The 18,987-nt window shown below is 38.1% G+C and overlaps 1 protein-coding gene and 2 long non-coding RNA genes across 5 annotated transcripts in view; all 3 read right to left on the minus strand.

Moving 5' to 3' along the window:
* Positions 1-571: 571 nt before the first annotated feature.
* LOC141914121 (uncharacterized) lies at positions 572-5,290 on the minus strand. Its single transcript, XR_012620713.1, has 3 exons — positions 5,243-5,290; positions 2,454-3,125; positions 572-1,282 (listed from the first exon to the last, which is right to left on the minus strand). It is a non-coding gene; the product is annotated as an uncharacterized LOC141914121 (long non-coding RNA).
* Positions 5,291-5,297: 7 nt separating this feature from the next.
* Positions 5,298-7,041, minus strand: LOC141914122 (uncharacterized). Its single transcript, XR_012620714.1, has 3 exons — positions 6,970-7,041; positions 5,621-5,809; positions 5,298-5,473 (listed from the first exon to the last, which is right to left on the minus strand). It is a non-coding gene; the product is annotated as an uncharacterized LOC141914122 (long non-coding RNA).
* A 561-nt stretch (positions 7,042-7,602) lies between these two features.
* Positions 7,603-18,987, minus strand: part of LOC141914327 (atrial natriuretic peptide receptor 1-like) — a 213,819-nt gene continuing 202,434 nt past the window's right edge. For all 3 annotated transcript variants that reach the window (XM_074805602.1, XM_074805600.1, XM_074805601.1), the window contains 12 exons: positions 18,539-18,550; positions 16,093-16,269; positions 15,748-15,924; positions 15,191-15,362; positions 14,014-14,169; positions 13,196-13,364; positions 12,862-13,011; positions 12,562-12,685; positions 11,640-11,883; positions 11,110-11,208; positions 10,854-10,945; positions 7,603-10,395 (listed from right to left, as the gene is read on the minus strand). In XM_074805602.1, the coding sequence (XP_074661703.1) occupies positions 9,931-10,395; positions 10,854-10,945; positions 11,110-11,208; positions 11,640-11,883; positions 12,562-12,685; positions 12,862-13,011; positions 13,196-13,364; positions 14,014-14,169; positions 15,191-15,362; positions 15,748-15,924; positions 16,093-16,269; positions 18,539-18,550 (2,037 nt within the window). In that variant the 3' untranslated portion in view covers positions 7,603-9,930. The remainder of the gene's footprint in view (positions 10,396-10,853; positions 10,946-11,109; positions 11,209-11,639; positions 11,884-12,561; positions 12,686-12,861; positions 13,012-13,195; positions 13,365-14,013; positions 14,170-15,190; positions 15,363-15,747; positions 15,925-16,092; positions 16,270-18,538; positions 18,551-18,987) is intronic.

Consider the following 18,987-nt stretch of genomic DNA (forward strand, 5'->3'; position numbering starts at 1 on the left):
CGACTACGGCACCATCTTCAAACCTCGAGACGCAGACTCTACTCCCGTCTACGGCACCATCTTCAAACCTCGAGACGCAGACTCTACTCCCGACTACAGCAACATCTTCAAACCTGGAGACGCAGACTCTACTCCCGACTACGGCACCATCTTCAAACCTCGAGACGCAGACTCTACTCCGACTACGGCACCATCTTCAAACCTCGAGACGCAGACTCTACTCCCGTCTACGGCACCATCTTCAAACGACGCAGACTCTACTCCCGTCTACGGCACCATCTTCAAACGACGCAGACTCTACTCCGTCATTATTTCGTTTTGCCGCATGTTATAAAGTAACGTAAATAAATAAACGTCCATCTATATATAAAATGCTCGTCTTCAATAAAATCTCTTTGTCTCTGGCACTTTGCCCCGGAAAGGACTCTTTCCGCTTACAACTTCTCACGTTCAAGGAAAGGACAAAGTCAAAAAGGAAAGTCAAAAAGGAAAGGACAAACGCAGACAAACGCAAAGTACAAATCAAAGCATTTATTCCAAATTCAAAGTAGGAATTTCTTACAGCTTGTTTGCAAAAGTAAAATTCAACATTTTATTGAAACATCAAAAATTCCAACAGCTTGTTAAGAAGTAAAAATTATGGGATTTGAACCACCAACCATTCGACTAGCAGTCCAGCACCCTACCAACTACGCTATAGGGCTATATACTGACAGCACACAGAGGAACTCCTATTTATCCATTGCTTAAGCAAATTTTATCAAAAAAAATAATGCCATCTACCGGGTGATACAGGAACTAGAGTTCCTATCTCAACCCGGTAGATGACTGAGAGAATGAAAGAGAGATGAGAGAGGAGAATGAAACAATGAGAGAGAGGATGGCATATCACCTGAAGTGAGAATGAGAGTGAGTAAGGAGAGATGAGAGAGTAAGGAGAGATGAGAGTGAGGAGGGGAATGAGAGAGTGAGAGATGAGGATGAGAGAGGATAGAAAGAGATAGAGAGAGGATAGGATAGCATATCACCTGAACTTTTATGTTCCTCTTGTTTTCTATTTAGGATGCTGTAAGCAGTTTTACAGTTTCTAGTTCAAACAGATATTTATCCCATCAGCAGCAATGTTATTATTTCGTCCTCGTGGACATTAGAGTTCTCCCATTATATCCGTTCGTTCGTTCGTTTATCCTCTCTGCCCACACATATTTATGCAGTTCATCTGATGTAGTCCTGATCAACAAACACAAACGTCAATAGTTCCACCGTATCGATAACGAACGTCCTAAAAATATACATGAAATTTAATAGATTTGAGCCCACCTGGTCAAACACAGTTAGAGTCTAATTACCGGTGAATCAGAAAAATGGCAATCTAAGGTATCTCCCAAAATGAGGGTCAAGGGTCAAATATTTTTTGTCTCCGATTTCGATGAAATCCAGTATAGACATGTATTTAAAGGTGCTGATCACAAATCTGAAAGAATTTTTCGGATCCAGGGCCCCAAAAATGAGAAATTTGAATTTTTAGGGGGACCCCTAAATTTTCAAAAGGCCTTGGACCCCAGAGTTTTCGAGATATTCAAAATCTGATTGCAGATTTGGAATCAGCACCCTTGAAAATAGTAAGCGCTAAAATTGCAAGCAAATTGAAGAGATTCGATTTTTTGGCCAAAAATGGCAAAAATCTAAGGTCCAGGAGTTTTTTTCGGGCAAAAAATTTTTTTTTCTCTGATTCCTTCGAAACTTGGTAGGAAGATGTATTCTGGCGTGTAGAATCCGGATCTGCAATCAGATTTTGAATCGGAGTTCAACTTCATGGCCAAATTAGGGTTTAATTGGCCAAAATATGCACCCCAAAAATGGGGTACAAAGTCAAAATTTTTTTTCACCCTATTTTCATAAAATTTAGTACAGACATGGTTTTTGGGGTGCTGATCACGAATATGAAATTAATTTCTGGATCAAAAGCCCCTAAAATGAAACATTCAGGATTTCATGTTTTGACCCCTAATTTTTTCACTAATTTTATGAAATACGATTTTTTATTTAACCCGTAAATCGCATTGATCAAACGAAAAATGGAGAAGAAGAGCTAATTTGCATAACCAATGGAGGCAGAGAGAGAGAGAGGAAGAGGAAAAGCGAGGGAGAGAGAGGAGAGAGACAAGAGAGAGGTGAGTGAGAACCTTCATCATATTTCTCAACGAAACAATGTTCTATAATTCAGAGTCGCATTCTATTTTTGAAATGATTAATTTTTGAATAGCCCAGAACCACGACACAGTGAAATGCTAACGACCAGAAACGCTTATGTGTCAAATTAATAGGTCGAATAGGTGAACGACCAAAACTGGTACCTGGCTACAGGTAATCAAATACAGTATTATCAAATGAGCTAAGATGAAGGTCCAATGTTTACACACCCAATACAATAAGGAGAAGGATATATTCACCTGTCACTGTTTGGCTGAATCCGAATTTGGTGCCGGAAATCTTCCAATGTTGTTGTAAATCCATTAATGCTTTTAGGTTTTAGTTCATAGTCCAAACACATTACATTTAATCTGTTGACAGCATCGCGAAACTATTTAAGTCCATATTATGGTGAATCCTCGAGAGACAGTTTTAAACGCTATGATGCATTCCTTTGTTCACTGAGTGTTCCGTGAATGTTATGTCATGATAGGTCGTTTAGCGTGAAACTGCTGGTGAATTCGCGCTTAGAATTCGCCGTTTCAAAGTTCCGTGTAGAGGCGAAATCGATGAAATATCCAAGATGTCGAAGATGATAAGGATCGAGTCCACCATGGATTATGAAATTTAAAACAAAGGAAAACAAAATTAAAATTGTATTTACAGACATCTAAACGGTGCCAGTGACAAGAAAACCTCGCAGTAGGCAGGACACAGTTAAACAGTTGTGACTCAAGTCAAAAATGTTTTGGAATTTCAAAGACAGGTATTTAGGTTGGTAGATTGGTTTTTGCCAAATTGTTTACTGTGCTTACTTATTAAATCCCTTTAAACACTTTGCTGAAATCAAAGTAATCTTCAGCGCCTTCGAAGGCATTTTCGTTTTGAAGGAGTTTTTAAGGTATGACAACGTCAAAATCAACGAACCGAAACTAAAACGAATTTAGATAGAACTCTTTCGGTATCAATACATACAACAGTTTAGATCTACGAGTTGATATAGACGCCATTGGGTTCGAGTCCCAATTATTCCAGTGGTTCAGAGGTTTTATGGTGTAATGTAGATTTCGGCAAATAATGCAACTAGGACTTAAATTTCTTTTTCACCATACAACAGATAATTTGGGTTCGAATCCCAATTATTCCAACAGCAAAGTGGAATTAATGTGAAATTCAAATTTCGGCTAATATAAGACCAGAGCTTCAATTACTTAATTCATTAACCGATAACGTTATCAAAGATTGCACAGAAAATAACAGCCCGATAATTGAAAAACCACAGAATATTTCATACAGTCGTTTCGAAACTTACGCCTGATTTTGCCCTCATAAATTCCTTACGAATAGGGTCACATTATAAAGATTATCGTATTCTAACTAATTCCATAAGCCTAAACAATGAGCTGAATTGAAGACAACAACTAATTTCATAGATTCAAAGTCTAAACAATGAGTCTAATTGAAGACAATCACCAATTTCATAGATTCAAAGCCTAAACAATGGGTTTAATTGAAGAAAATAACTAATTTCATAGATTCCAAGCCTAAACAATGAGTCTAATTGAAGGCAATAACTAATTTCAAACATTCCAAGCCTAAGCAATGAGTCTAATTAAAGGCAATAATTAATTTCAAACATTCCAAGCCTAAACAATGAGTTTAAATTGATGACAATAACTAATTTCAAACATTCCAAGCCTAAACAATGAGTTTAATTGAAGACAACAACTAATTTCAAACATTCCAAGCCTAAACAATGAGTCTAATTGAAGGCAATAACTAATTTCAAATATTTCAAGCCTAAACAATGAGTTAAATTGATGACAATAACTAATTTCATCTATTTAAAGTCTAAACAATGAGTCAAATTGAAGACAATAACTAATTTCATAGATTCAAAGCCCAAACAATGAGTCTATTTGAAGACAATAACCAATTTCAAACATTCCAAGCCCGAATAATGAGTTAGATTAAAGACAATGACTAATTACAAAGATTCCAAGCCTAAACAACGTGTCAAATTGAAGACAATATCTTATTTCAAATTATTCAAAGCCCAAACAATGAGTTAGATTAAAGACAACAACTAATATCAAACATTCCAAGCCTAAACAATGAGCTCAATTGAAGACAATAACTAATTTCAAAGATTCAAAACATTAACAATGAGTTTTATTGAACACAATAACTAATTTTAAAGATTAAAAGCCTAAACAATGAGTTTAAATGAAGACAATAACTAATTTTAAAGATTCAAAGCCTAAACAATAAGCTTAATTGAAGACAATAATTAATTTCAAAGATTCAAAGCCTAAACAATGAGTCTTATTGAAGACAATTAAGCTTAATTGAAGACAATAATTAATTTCAAAGATTCAAAGCCTAAACAATGAGTTTAATTGAAGACACTAACTAATTTTAGAGATTAAAAGCCTAAACAATGAGTCTAATTGAAGACAATAACTAATCTTAAAGATTCAAAGCCTAAACAATGAGTCTAATTGAAGACAATAACTAATTTTAAAGATTCAAAGCCCAGACAATGAGTCTTATTGAAGACAATAATTAATTTTAAAGATTCAAAGCCTAAACAATGAGTTTAATTGAAGACAATAACTAATTTTAAAGATTCAAAGCCTAGACAATGAGTTTAATTGAAGACAATAACTAATTTTAAAGATTCAAAGCCTAAACAATGAGTTTAATTGAAGACAATAACTAATTTTAAAGATTCAAAGCCTAAACAATGAGTTTAATTGAAGACAATAACTAATTTTAAAGATTCAAAGCCTAAACAATGAGTTTAATTGAAGACAATAACTAATTTTAAAGATTCAAAGCCTAAACAATGAGTTTAATTGAAGACAATAACTAATTTTAAAGATTCAAAGCCTAGACAATGAGTTTGAAACAACAACAAAAAAAACACTGTGATGTAATCTCACTTCCCCAATAAGGATTCAGTCTACCGTGTCAAAGTTCATCATTACACTCATTAACTGAACCGAATGTTTCCTAAATAAACAACAACATTAGAATCTCAACTTACAAATTCATTTGTGTTTGTTTGTGAGCATCTTCGTGGTTTATCTTTTCCTTGTGGAGAGAAGTGACAACCAAGTTACAGTAGACAGCTCACATGATTCATCTATCGGGACCGGTGGGTCTAGTTAACATGTATTGGATATCAGGTCCTGATAGATGATGGCGAGGAAGATCCAGAATCTACCAAATGTTGGTTCAACAAACTGACAGCAGGTCCTGAGGAAAAGGTGCCCACCTGAAAAAAACCATTTAACATCACCATCAAATCAACTAAACCAGAGGCTATTTATATTTCAAGTAGAAATGCTAATCACATAGGTAGCCTCAAGCCTGACCTAACTTAAATCTCACACATGGAAATGGGGCTTCAACGTCTACTCACCAATTCGTGTTTTTAAACTGATGAATGATTTTTGAAGTTCATAGCATAGCAAATCCTGACGAGGGACTCCATTTTATCTAACCCATGAATCGTTAGAATTTCCGTAGAAGCTACTGTCGATGTTTTAGTTTAGTCAGCGCGTGCTGGCAGCAATTAGGTACTGGTTAGTTGAATGCTGAAGGGTACCATCTGAAAATAAAACCATCAAAACATTTAATTCAACCTATTAGCAAGAGATAGTCTTCATCTAGAGAGGGTTCAATTCAAATCGGTGTATTATTGATCGATTATTCCTTTCAAACACCGAGGACAATGTGTTATCGTATAAACCGGTTTATCACAATGCTTTGTACATTTTCAACGGACAGTGACAATGCGGGTCACCGCCGTACTACAGTTTGATAATATCTATCTGACCTTGAAAGCGTTTTATACTTCAACATTCTACAGTATGATATAGATATATCAGATATTTTTACCACTCCCAGGAAAATGAGATATCAATATCGTCGTTATCTCCTAATTAGATATCGTTATCTCCTTTTAGTCGAATTTAGATGTGAACACAAAATCAAAACCGTTTCGATAGAAAATCAATTTCATTTTCACTTTGTAAAACACCTTACATATGCTCACCCAACGGTTTGTACCTCAGGCATAGGGCTAGTGAGTGAGACAAAAATTAATAATGACTATTTTACACCCTCTGAATCAGATAAACCTATTTACTTTTCAACAGTCTTTTATTTTTCCTGAGTATCCTAACAAAACTTAGATCTCTGCAACAAGGAATCTGTGCTATCCAACAAATATCAATGAACCATTTAACACCAGATAGGGTTCCCTAACACATATTTGTTAACTTTTCAACACCTCACACGCTAGTATGACAAGACCTAGGTCCCTGCAATGAGGTATTTATGTTACCCAAAAATCATTTATCAACACCTCATATCCTACCCTGGTAGTTTTACAAATCGTGTATCTCTGCAATAAGGCATTAGCGTTTACCTCAAAGATCAAACTTCAAACACCTTTTAGGCTTCCTTAGTGATTTAAAAAATCATGTATTCCTGCAATAGGTGGGTCCCATTATTGGTGTTGCTCGAATTGGAAGTTTAATCAGGCGGACTCCTTCTGAATGGACGGTGTTTTTATGGATCTCTTAAGCCAACATCTTCTGAAGAGCTGTTGGGACGATAATGATTGTCTACTGGAACTGGGACCGAATTTCAAACTTCGAACTCAACCGAAAACTGCCGGAACTCGAGAGTATTGTGAAATATATTTCTCCCTTAGCCTAGTCAATTGGTGTCCGAGTTTCCGGAAAAATAAAATACGTCTCTTACCTGCTTTTACATTAGCTATACCGAGGACCGGTGAGAGAGATTCGTCAACACACGTCCGTAACCTCATCTACTTCCGCCAGAACGACCTCCACAGTCGCGCGATTCGGAACAAGTCTTACGTTACCGGCTGACCTTGACTTGCGAACGACCTCCACAGTCGCGCGATTGGGACGTCTTTACGTTACCGTGACCTTGACTTGCATACCGTACGCATCGCCACAAATGCCAGACGACTAAGGATAGTTGATGGTCGGTGGCCGAGTGGTTTACGCTCTTGGCCGCTGCACTGCGGAGCTGGGTACGAATCCCAAAAGCCCCCATTGTATATTTTGGGAAAAATTCTCATTTTGCTTTACTAAGGCCTATTGATTAATTATCCAATCTGCCATTTCATTTGAGTAAAAGCTTTGCCATTTTTTCCAATGTCTTAAGGAGCCCAACTTTATCGGCAGCAAATTCGAAGACACCGTGCAATTTATGAGGAGTAATTTCTGGAGTAATTTCCTCGAGCAAACGAAAAAACCGAACAAAAAAAAAATGAAATGAAAACAGTGCATACGAATTTTTTATCACAAAATTTATTCCACTATCATTAATTATTATTAGTATTATTATTAATAATATCATCATCATTATTATTATTATAATCAGGGTTGATATCAATATGGTTAGCATAATCAATATTATTCAGATTTTCACATAACCTCTTTATATAACATTATATATGGAACATAATCAACATAATTGATATTCATTTTTATTTACATCACTATTTTCATATACTGATATATAGATACTAGTACGTAGAGTTATATAGCGCCGGTATTATCGATTTTAGACGATATTTATCGATAGTAATATTGATTTACCACCTAGGGTATCATTTTATCATAGGATCCACAAAAGAAATCAAACCCACACAACTGGATTCAGAGTCAAATTAAACCCACATAACTATGGAACTGGATCCAGAGTCGAATTGAACCCACACAACTGTTGAACTGGATTCAGAGTCCAATAAAACCTACACAACTGTGGAACTAGGTTAAGAGTTAAATTAAATCCACATAACTGTGGAACTGGATCCAGAGTCGAATTGAACCCACACAACTGTTGAACTGGATTCAGAGTCCAATAAAACCTACACAACTGTGGAACTAGGTTAAGAGTAAAATTAAACCCACATAATTGTGGAACAGGATCCAGAGTCGAATTGAACCCACACAGCTGTGGAACTGGATCCCGCAGCAAATTAAGCCCTTGTGGAACCGTGCCTGGAGAACCTACATAACTGTGGAACTGGATCCAGAAACTCTAATAAAACACAACTGTAGATATCATTAAATCCTAGTCATCGAAACGCCGCCTGCAGAAATTCGAACAATATGCATTATTGACTATATCCATCATAGTTATCATACAAGGTATAATCATTTTCGTCATCGATCAATAAATACACATGTGCATGTCACATGCACGTATGGGGCGCTTGTACATGTAAATTTAGGACAACATTTTCGATCGATACACTTACGTACTATTAACCACATTCTAAGGGGACATGATTTATGGAAAGCAGTGTTAGCAACTTTACCAGTTCAGTGACATTACTAACTACATCATAAGTACTGTTTGAATTGTGACCAACTAAAAACAAAATATGAATTTCGACTCTTACGGCGAAACGACGAAACAAAACGCTCATGGACGATCGGACCTTAGATTGTATAATTCATTTTTTTACCAAGATTTGAAATGAAATGATTTTAAAACGAAAGTCGTACGTCCGATATCGTTACGGAGTTTAAAGTCGTATGTCCGATGTCGTAAGGAGTTTAATTAAAACGACCACACTACAATGTCCGAATGGCTGCAGTTTGAAACTTGCATCGAAGCGCGGAAAATTGCTTAGTAATTCTTTCGACCCTCTCTGTCGTCCAAGGGTATATTGCCCAAACAGTTGGCCACAGATAAGTTGACATAGTGACGATTATAACTGTTACTGTGGCTGTTTCAACAAACTTGAGAAACTGGTCCATCCAAACTCTCTTGTAATATAGAAGTTTCTCGTTAATTTGAAGAAGTGCTCAAAGTTTGGTTTACGTAACTGGTAAGTTGGCATGGTGCCAATGAAGTTTTCATCGTTACTATGTTAACCGCAGTTTGAGGAACCGACCCAGGAGGTTCGAAGGCAACCGAAAAAAAGGTAGCTAATATATTTCTGAAATACATTTACAAGAAACGAGGCTAACGCGCGCCACGAAGCGTCTACGGCAAGCGAGGGTTTTTTTTTCGGCACGCACATTAAAACACGACAATCTACATATTCACTTATTCACGAATGTAGAATACTTTCAGTGTGGTCGTTGATACTTCTTCGTTTTTTTTTTGTTGTTGTTTTTTATTTAAGCTTTTCGCTTACGTAATCTAACGTATCAAAAAAGTGTCGACACGAAAACCGATGATATAATTTTTTCGGCACGGTACCACAGGCGCCATCTATATCTCATTAATGATACTAATACGTCGTCATGGTTATAACGGCCGATAAGTAGGCGCCATCTTTTTTCCACACGGCCCGACGTCCAATCACAGAGGAGTTCATCATACTAATTTTATATATTCATGATATGTACACTTCACATCACCACACTAACACACACGCGCACGTGAGCGCCACCTGGCGTCTGAATACGAAATCGATTAATTCCGATAAAACGTAAATGTCATCTTTCACGAATATGTACACTCCGTGCGCCACCTGGCGGCTCATTTACCACGTGTATGAATGTGTGCATTCCGTGCGCCACCTGGTGGCCGAGCCGATCGGTCGAGTGAACCCACGTTTCTCAACAATAAATTTCTCGAATTTCAAACGACATTAAAAACAACCAACAATAACGCGCGTTGAGTCCGGTATCGTAGCGACCGTACGCGCGTTACGCGTCGTTATAGTTACCCTCACACGGGCGACGATTCGCTGTTCAATAACGACTGATGCACCGTGGCCTTCACGTGATTACTAGTGTCACGTGACGTGTCCGATAGAGGGCGCACGACGGCCATCGGCGTGCCGCCTGCCGACGCGGTCGTACTGAAGTTTGAGGTACTGTTGACGAGTCCCGAGTTCGAGCCCGCTAGAGATAACGGCGGCGCGCTTGGTACGATCTGTTTGTGATGGTCCATGTTTGTATTCGCGGTCGATGCCGGTGCCAGGGCAGGTAGACACGTGGTCGGCACGTGATCGCCGGCAGCGCCACCACAGCCGCTCGTTAAGGAGTTCGATTTACTCAATGGAAGCATTTTTTGATCATTGTTACTTGTAGAGTTCGGTGCATTATTGTTTTTAATCTTGGAGTACTGTAACAGTGGGTCGTCGATTCCTTTCTCGCCCAGTAACCAGTGAGTCGTTACTTTGCCTTTGCCCTGCGAAGTGACAGATGAATATTGTAGACATTATTATCGGTGATCGATTAGGAGCCTCATGAAATAAGAGTTAGGAAATAGCAAACGTTTCTGCTGAATGGGATCGGCCTTCGATGTCGCAAATCATAGTTTCTCAAAAAAAGTACTGATCCCGTTTTATGGGATACTTTTTGTTTCTTTTTAAATCTTAATATTGGGATTTTCCACGTTATTTATTTGATTGGTAGATTTGGTCTGATCTTTTTTTTTTTTGATTTTGTGTCTCTTACAAACCCACCACACTTGCCGGGAACACATGATTCACTTTTGTGTCAGTGTCCCACAGATAGTGTTGGGTAGGACAATAGGGTCGTAGATACGACCACTTCCAGGACCGGGCGAATTTACCAAGAAATACAGGAACACAATTTTGATCTTGATAATCGATAGGCAATGTTTTTATCTCGCTTATTACTCACCTTCATTTCGACCTCGCCGCGAAGTTCAAGGATAAAAGTTCCGAACGTGTCCAATACCTTTTTAGTGCACGGACTCACGTGAATCTTCAACGCTGTGAAAATAGGGAAAAAACCAACGTAAAATTAATTATCTAATCATTTTTCCTATGTCGATTCTATTCGCGAAGTAATTAGCTAATTGATCAATTAGCTAATTAGTTATCATATACAGTTAATAGTAAGGAATTAATTAGCTAATTAGGTGATTAATACTTACGTAGTCCGTTGGATTCCATACGAGAGGCGGTGTTTACCGTATCACCAAATAGACAATATCGCGGCATTTTCAAACCGACCACACCCGCAACTACGGACCCTAAAAACAGAACGGACAGAACTGTCACTAATCGATTCGAGTTTCAAGTTACTAAGTCAAGAGTCTTAAAGTTGTTTTAGATCATAAAACTTTTCCTCGGTTCTTTGATCTAGCACTATAATCATGGGCTTTGCCTGGTTAAGAATTGTTAGAATTCCTATAAAACCAAAATGGGCTTAGACTGGTCTTAGACAACTTAGACGCTCTACTGCCGATTTCAAAAATAAGTTATGACCATTTAAATTCTTTTTCTTTACGACTGTGGGCTTGCTCTTCAAATTGCCCAAAGCTGTTAAAAATAATGGTGTGTATATAAACGAGAATGATAAAGGAATATTTCCAACATTCCTTATTAAAATGTAGATACCATAATTTAAAAAAAGTAAGTCAAGAAACCTTAAAAGTTAATGATAAGATAACAGGTAACGAACCTGAGTGAATACCAATGCGTAGTTTAAGCTGCTCTTCTGGAAAGTGTCGTATTTTGAAGGAATGAACCGCGTGCAGTAACGCCAAAGACATACGACTGATCTCCCGCGCGTGTAGGTTACCGTTACGAGTAGGTAAACCCGATACAACCATGTAAGCGTCGCCGATCGTCTCCACTTTGTAGACGTCGAAATTTTCGACGATGGCGTCGAACGTCGTGTACAGATCGTTCAGTAAATCTACGACCTGGAGGAAAAAAGAGAGGGGACAGAGATGAAGATACCTCCTTAAACAAATAAAGCATCATGCTTTTCATGAAACCGAAACCTGAAATGAAAACTCTGGACAAAGAGATCAAGATATCTACATCTATACGCCATACGGCTTTCACTGTTCGCCCTTGGCAAATGCAATACGTGAAATGTGATGAATTTCCCAAATATTTCCCTTATTTGAGGAAAATTTTTCAAATTCCCAAATATTTCCAAGCCGAGAATTATTATTTCGAAATTCCCAAGTTTTTTTTTTCTAATTTCCCTGTTCTGTGGGAACCATGGGCTTTTGCATTTACAGGCTTAACATTTCTATGGCGATGCGCAAAAAAGTTATTCCACGTATATCTTCTTCTCTGGAATGGACAGAGTTATAGCCTTTTCCAATCTCGATGTATCGAAAAAGAGAATACGTTAGCCGGTTCCAGTTGGATGAGAGATTGATTACATACATAATCTTAATATACAGTCGATTTCATGTCGAACAATCAGGACTACTCTACAGGTCAGTCCGCTTTTACGAATAGTTAAATTAAATTTTTGTTTTGTCAAACATTTCAAACTATCGGCAATAAACGCTTTCAACATTTCAAACTTCGCCGTTTTCAGCTTAAACCGAACTAATACAAACTGTGTAATAGCCCTTTCTCACCTCGTACGGGGTACTGCGCGCCGACAGGGCGGTAAAGCCACATATATCGCTGAAATATATCGTCACGCTTTCGAACGATTCTGCCGTCACCGATTCGCCCCTTATCAGAGCGCTGGCGATTTTTCTGAAAACAAGAAATATCGGTTATTAAAACACTTAACGAAACACGAAACATTTAACGGCGAAAAAAAATTCAAACCAAATTTGTTCAAATAGTTTTTTTTTTTAAACAAAAAGAAGATAACATTGTTCGAAATTTTTTTTTTCTTTTGAGGGTAGATATAAGATGGCGACATTTACTTTGGTAACATCATGTATAACAGATTTTCGGCCTTTTTCTTCTCTTCCAAGTAGTCGGCGGTCCTCTCTTCGACCAGAGACTCCAAATTGTTAGCATACTGTTCCATACGAGACAGTAAATTGTCGAGGATATTCCCGCTATCTCCATCTCTGTTAGAAAAACGAAAAATTCGATTAAATGATGGACAACAGTTGAAGCCTTTCTTCCGAATATTAATTAATATTAGAAAAACTACTTAAATGCTGTTACAGGGATTTTTTTTATCCGATAAAAATAAATTAATTTTCAAAAATAATTTAAAAAAATGAAAAATAATCAAGAATGGATACTGACTTGTTGAATTTCCTGATCATGGATCGCAGTTGATGGAAATCGGGACGTTCGTTCGGGTCCTCGGCCCAGCACCTTTTAATCATTCCGAGCACTTCTTCGCTGCATTCGTCTTCTTCCAGCGAGGGCCGGAAGTACGGCGGAGTTCCGTTTTTCACGCGCATGTAGATCTCTGTAATCGATGAAGGAAAATTAATGAAATTCTAATCTATTTAACCATATCGAGTGTAGGGGGTAAGAAACATGGTGATATTTATGACGAGGACTTTTTGTGATGCTTAATCTCAAAGATTGTGCATTTTCAACTCAAGGTTCTCAACAACACTTTTAAAGGGGCAACCGCTTTTGGAAAATTCGGCCCTGGTGGTTAATATGCTCTTAAGTTCGAAAGGAATTCATCAGTAGTTACAAGATGGGGGTGGGAGCAAGGGACTAAACCTTTCGACCAATTGAAATCTATAACATTCTCCCTTCTAATGATAAACTCTTTCCTGGTCCACAGGGGACATATATTATTATAAACTAGAGGAACTAAATCGATTTTAAAAGAAGGATTATCCGTTTTAGGCAAAGCCTGCGGAGCTTTGCTCAGCTTCAAACTATATGAAGTCCCAACACAACAGTCTCAAGACAAAACTGAGGCCGAAAAAAACCACACGGAGACGCACCATCACCACTGAACCGTCTTAAGCTGGTCTTATCTGGGACCGGGCTTAACACGAAGATCGGTCCAAGTTGAAGAGTTTGTCACGGCCTTATATCTTACAAGGGATGAAGAGGATTAAATAAGTAAATTAAAGAAGGATTAAAGTTAGTCTTACCCTCGGGAGTAAAATCCATGCCACGACAGTAGAATACACCGTTTCTGTGTACTATCTCCTGAGATATGATGGCGAAGCTGTAAACGTCACCTTTAGCTGTACCTTCCAGTGGACTACTGTGCATTCTCAATAACTCCGGAGCCGTCCATAATCTCCCTGCAAAAATATATCCATCACATCAATGCACTGACTGACGTAAAGACATTAGAAAATAATCTGGACTTGCATAGTTCCAGGGATGCGGTATAGATTAGATGGTTCATCTGACACCAGTTATACTTTTAAAAGCGAAATGATAACTCACAACCGTGGGCTTGGGTTCAGAGCAGAGTAACTGGATCAAGTATTGTGGACTGGGTACAGAACAGTGGAACTTGGGCCATAAAACTACATTCATATAACTGACGGCTTTATGCATCGAAAATGAAATCGTTTCATTAATTATCAGAAGTCGGACATTTTTTCAATACGATTCCGATGTATAAGAAAAACGTACTTACATCTATACGGAAGTACTATACGGATAAGTGCCGTAGAGTTATACTCGGGAATCGTATTGAAAAAGCGACGAATTATTTTTGAAAATTATAGAAAACATTTTCAATGTCCAATTTTCCATATAAGAACAGCTTTTTCGCTCTATCCAACTTTCTCCATCATCTTTTCGTCTATTTGAAAATTATAGAAAACATTTTCAATGTCCAATTTTCCATATAAGAACAGCTTTTTCGCTCTATCCAACTTTCTCCATCATCTCTTCGTCTATTTGAAAATTATAGAAAACATTTTCAATGTCCAATTTTCCATATAAGAACAGCTTTTTCGCTCTACCCAACTTTCTCCATCATCTTTTCGTCTATTTGAAAATTATAGAAAACATTTTCAATGTCCAATTTTCCATATAAGAACAGCTTTTTCGCTCTACCCAACTTTCTCCATCATCTTTTCGTCTATCTCTCCCCTCTCTAACCCAACTTCTTTTAAACGCTCCCATTCATTTCGCAATTCACTCATACATCTCTCCAAATCTTCCTTTCTATCACCTCCCACGCTCTAACATCCCTACGTACTGGTTAGGACACATTTACGACGTCACTACGACCAGCAATTCAACGAATCTCCCTTCAATGAATTCGATTTGGAAAAAAATATTTTCAACACCTCAATCTCAACTTACTCGAGTAAAACTGGTATGAATCTTCCGGGTCGTACGAATCTGTATCGTTGGTGCGAAACGTGTGTAAACCGAAATCGGTAATTTTCAACACGAAACGACTGTCGACGACGCAGTTTGAACTTTTCAGGTTTCCGTGTGACCTCACTTCGCTGGCTTGTAAATACGTCATACCCTGAAAATAGAACGAATTTTCGTTTCATAATTTTAAGATATATTGAATCCCCGTTTGAGTAATATTTAAATAAAGTTTAAAATGGCAGAACTATAACCTGTGGAGTTGAACCTGTTGTGTTGAGTGTGGATGATCAGTTTTTGGAAGTGTAGTTAAAATTGTTAAAATGTCTCAACACTGTCTCAACACTCAACTCTGTCTAGTTTTAAACGTTTTTAATTGTTAAACACTCGTTATTTTAATCCGATAGTTAATATGTTCACTTAAGGAAAAATAAAGAATCTGTATTTACAAATTGCTGTGGGTGAAATGCAGAATCACTGTCTTCATACGGAACCTTCCTGTTACTGTTACCCTGACCGAATATCTCACTTCTAATACCTACCCTGACGATATCTTGCATCAGCGAATATCGGAACATCCAGTCCAATTTGATTTGTTCGTTTTCCAATACGTCTTGCAGTGACCCCTTTTGACAGTATTCGGTAACGATACACGTGTTTGGCGGATCGATACAAGCGCCGATAAACCGCACTATGTGGTCGTTTTGGAGATCTTTGACCTGTGTAGGGAAAAACATGTTTCAGTCCTTTTGAAGGCTGCCATCCCGCGGAGACGATTCGCAATATGATTATTTTGATATCTTAATGACTCATTTACTTGTTGAATGCGGGATATCACATGGTGTTCCTATAATGGACTCGAACCCCTTACTTCTTGCATCACTTACCCTTTTCATTTCTAGAAGCAACGGCTTGTTGATTTCGATTCGAGTTTTCGAGACCTTCTTAATGGCCACCAAACTCGACCGGAAGTAGCCGGTTTTCGTGAATAGCTGTTTAGTTCCTATGTCGCTCAGACAGATGGCGATCGTATCGCCGGAAATGTTGCTGACCACAGAGCCGCGCTGTAACAGAAAAACAGACAAAATAAGATTTTTTTCTTTTTAGAAAAGAAGTTGATTGATTTTAAAACGGGTAAATTCAGGGTCAAAATAAACGAACTCTTGATCCCGGGCTCAGTTGTAAAGACAAGGCTTACATTTACGACAAGTCTAAGACCATCTTGGTTCTAGAGCCAAGCAAATAACTTAATACCACCCTAAACTCATTGTGGTTTTATTCCAATCTAACAAGCTTGAATTAAAACCAACTGGGCCCTGCATAACAGGGTAAAATTGAACCCATGAATATGGCACAAGGACCAGAGATCAGTTCCACACTATACCCGAACTGGTTACAAAGTCCCACAAAATGTTGGGCCAATTTTGAGACTTATCATGAAACAAATTGATCAATATCAATTTCCTAGGATGATAAATATATTCTTGTAGACATTCCTTCGCAATGTACACAGCGAAACGAATCGATGCAATACTATAGAAATATATAATTACAAAGCTACAATGCGCCTACAGTTTTTTCAGAAATGAAAGCTGTTAGCCATCAGCACGTTATCGGCCTTTTTTGCTATCTGATGCGTCTTTCAGTGAGTGTGTAGGGTGGCGGTGTGTAACGCCTGTGTCGAGTTACCGTGCGCTCGCAATCAACAGCGGATAAATAATTCAGCGCAAAGAGATACAAGAAACAATCCCGAAAATGCCGCATGCAAAAAAACCAAGAGCAAAATCGCCAACGCATTCCAGGAGGCGTAAAAACCCTGTTTCTGTCGAGAATTTTTAAAGAAAATCCGCTCGAAATAGAAGTTTGTAATACAAACTCTTAAGCCCGGTTTTATAGACCGGTATAACCTTAAACCCATGGGCTAACTCAATTGAAAATGAATTGAGTTAGCCCTCGGGTTAAAGGTAATACCAGTCTATAAAACCAGACCCTTTAGCTATATCTACGTAAGACGAATACTTTTCTATACATGAGATTCTTTTTAGGGTCTTTCTACAGGTATTGCTGTGGAAACGTTCGTTCGTTTAGAGAGTGGGGTTGGGGTGTTACAAAGGGTCATGAGGCTATCATTATTTCAAATAGCTTGTCTATTTAGTGATACGGTTAACACCGCCTCTCGTATGGAATCTAACGGACTACGTAAGTATTGATCTCCTAATTAGCTAATCACTTTCCCAATATTATCAATATATGATAACTAATCAGCTAATTGAACAATTAGCTAATAAACTCCTTACATCGAAGCTAAATCTAAAATGATCGTTTACCATATATCTATCCCTCTCAGGGTCTATTGTAACATATCTCTATGTCTAGAAGGTTCTAGATTAGGGTGTGGGGGTATTACTACAACGGGTCTTTAAACGATACCGGTTATTTCGGAAGCTTTGGCAAACGGACGTTGAAAAACTTAAGACGAACTATTCCAGAGAGTGTTCGGATGTTTCGGGTTAAACATTGGGACACCTTTTTTTCTACTGGGGCTAATTACGCAGTCATGATTTCAAAAGCAAATCAAACAACGTGCGAATGCTGTGAAAACCATTTTTCGACTAACTCATGACTGTGCAATTGGGCGTTCTAGTTACATCGTAATTTATCGTCAAAACTGGAATTTTATTTTAACCGAAATGAAGGGAGCACATTGGGGAGGGGGGGGGGCACTACAAGTTGACACCAGTAAGTTTTTCAGTATTTTGCCTCCTCAAAAGCATTAATGATAAGCGCACGATTATTGTCGTATTCACTTGCATTGTTAGAGGCCATTCCAGAAACGATGGCTGCCTCTATGAATCACCCTATGACGTCATCATTCGACTGACGATGAATCCGAATTCATTATAAAAAGTCACGTCATAGGGGGTTCATGTAGGCGGCCATATTTTCTGATTAAATATGTTTACAGTGCGTTGGGAATCCTATCGCGTGTCATCGGGCGGCTATTCGACGGAGTAGCCTAAGGTTACACAGTAAGCATTGTTGTACGTCTAGTTAACGCAGTAACCAGGCGATTTGAGCTGAATGGGTGCCGTGTGAGTCCTAGCAACAGGAACGCTGGGTTAGTAGTGTTCATATAGACACTTCCAAAACAAGATGGCTCCTCCTTCAATCTACTCATAACATCGACCATTTTTTAAATTCAAATTGCCATGGAATTAAACTACTAGTAGTTACTGGTCGAATTTACGATGTTAGCCATCTTTATTGTGGAAGGGTCTACGGAGAAAATGCAACAATATGGAACCAATTGAATTGTGATTAACTGCTACAAACCATCGATTCAAACTGTAAAATAATAATAATAAATAAATAAATCATTTTTATTGGAGGTTTTTTGTTGTTGTTCATGGCAAGCGAACGAACTAAGTGTTATTGATAGTAGGTGTAAACACACAGTGAGGTCAGTGGATTCGAATTGGAGGTCAATTGGCTGGAATCTTGGATATTGTCCGGTCAGATATTACGAGTTCCCGCAATAGGCGCATTCCATGGTTCAGAGGATGTTTAAAGAATACCCGAAGAAGAGCCTATCCACAAACGAAGAAGGCACGTCGTATGAATTAAAGATAATTGTTGGAAGTTAGTGTGAAAGTAACGTGTTTAGCCATTAACTAACACTAGAAAGCTCGTTGGACCACGAAACAATTATGTTTCCTATTCCGTGGACGCATTTTATCGAGGAGCAACCCTTTCCTCGGAGCCATCCCACGGAGACACCCCAT

The sequence above is a fragment of the Tubulanus polymorphus genome, chromosome 12 (assembly GCF_964204645.1).
Source record: "Tubulanus polymorphus chromosome 12, tnTubPoly1.2, whole genome shotgun sequence".
In the NCBI taxonomy this organism is placed as follows: Eukaryota; Metazoa; Nemertea; class Palaeonemertea; order Tubulaniformes; family Tubulanidae; genus Tubulanus; species Tubulanus polymorphus.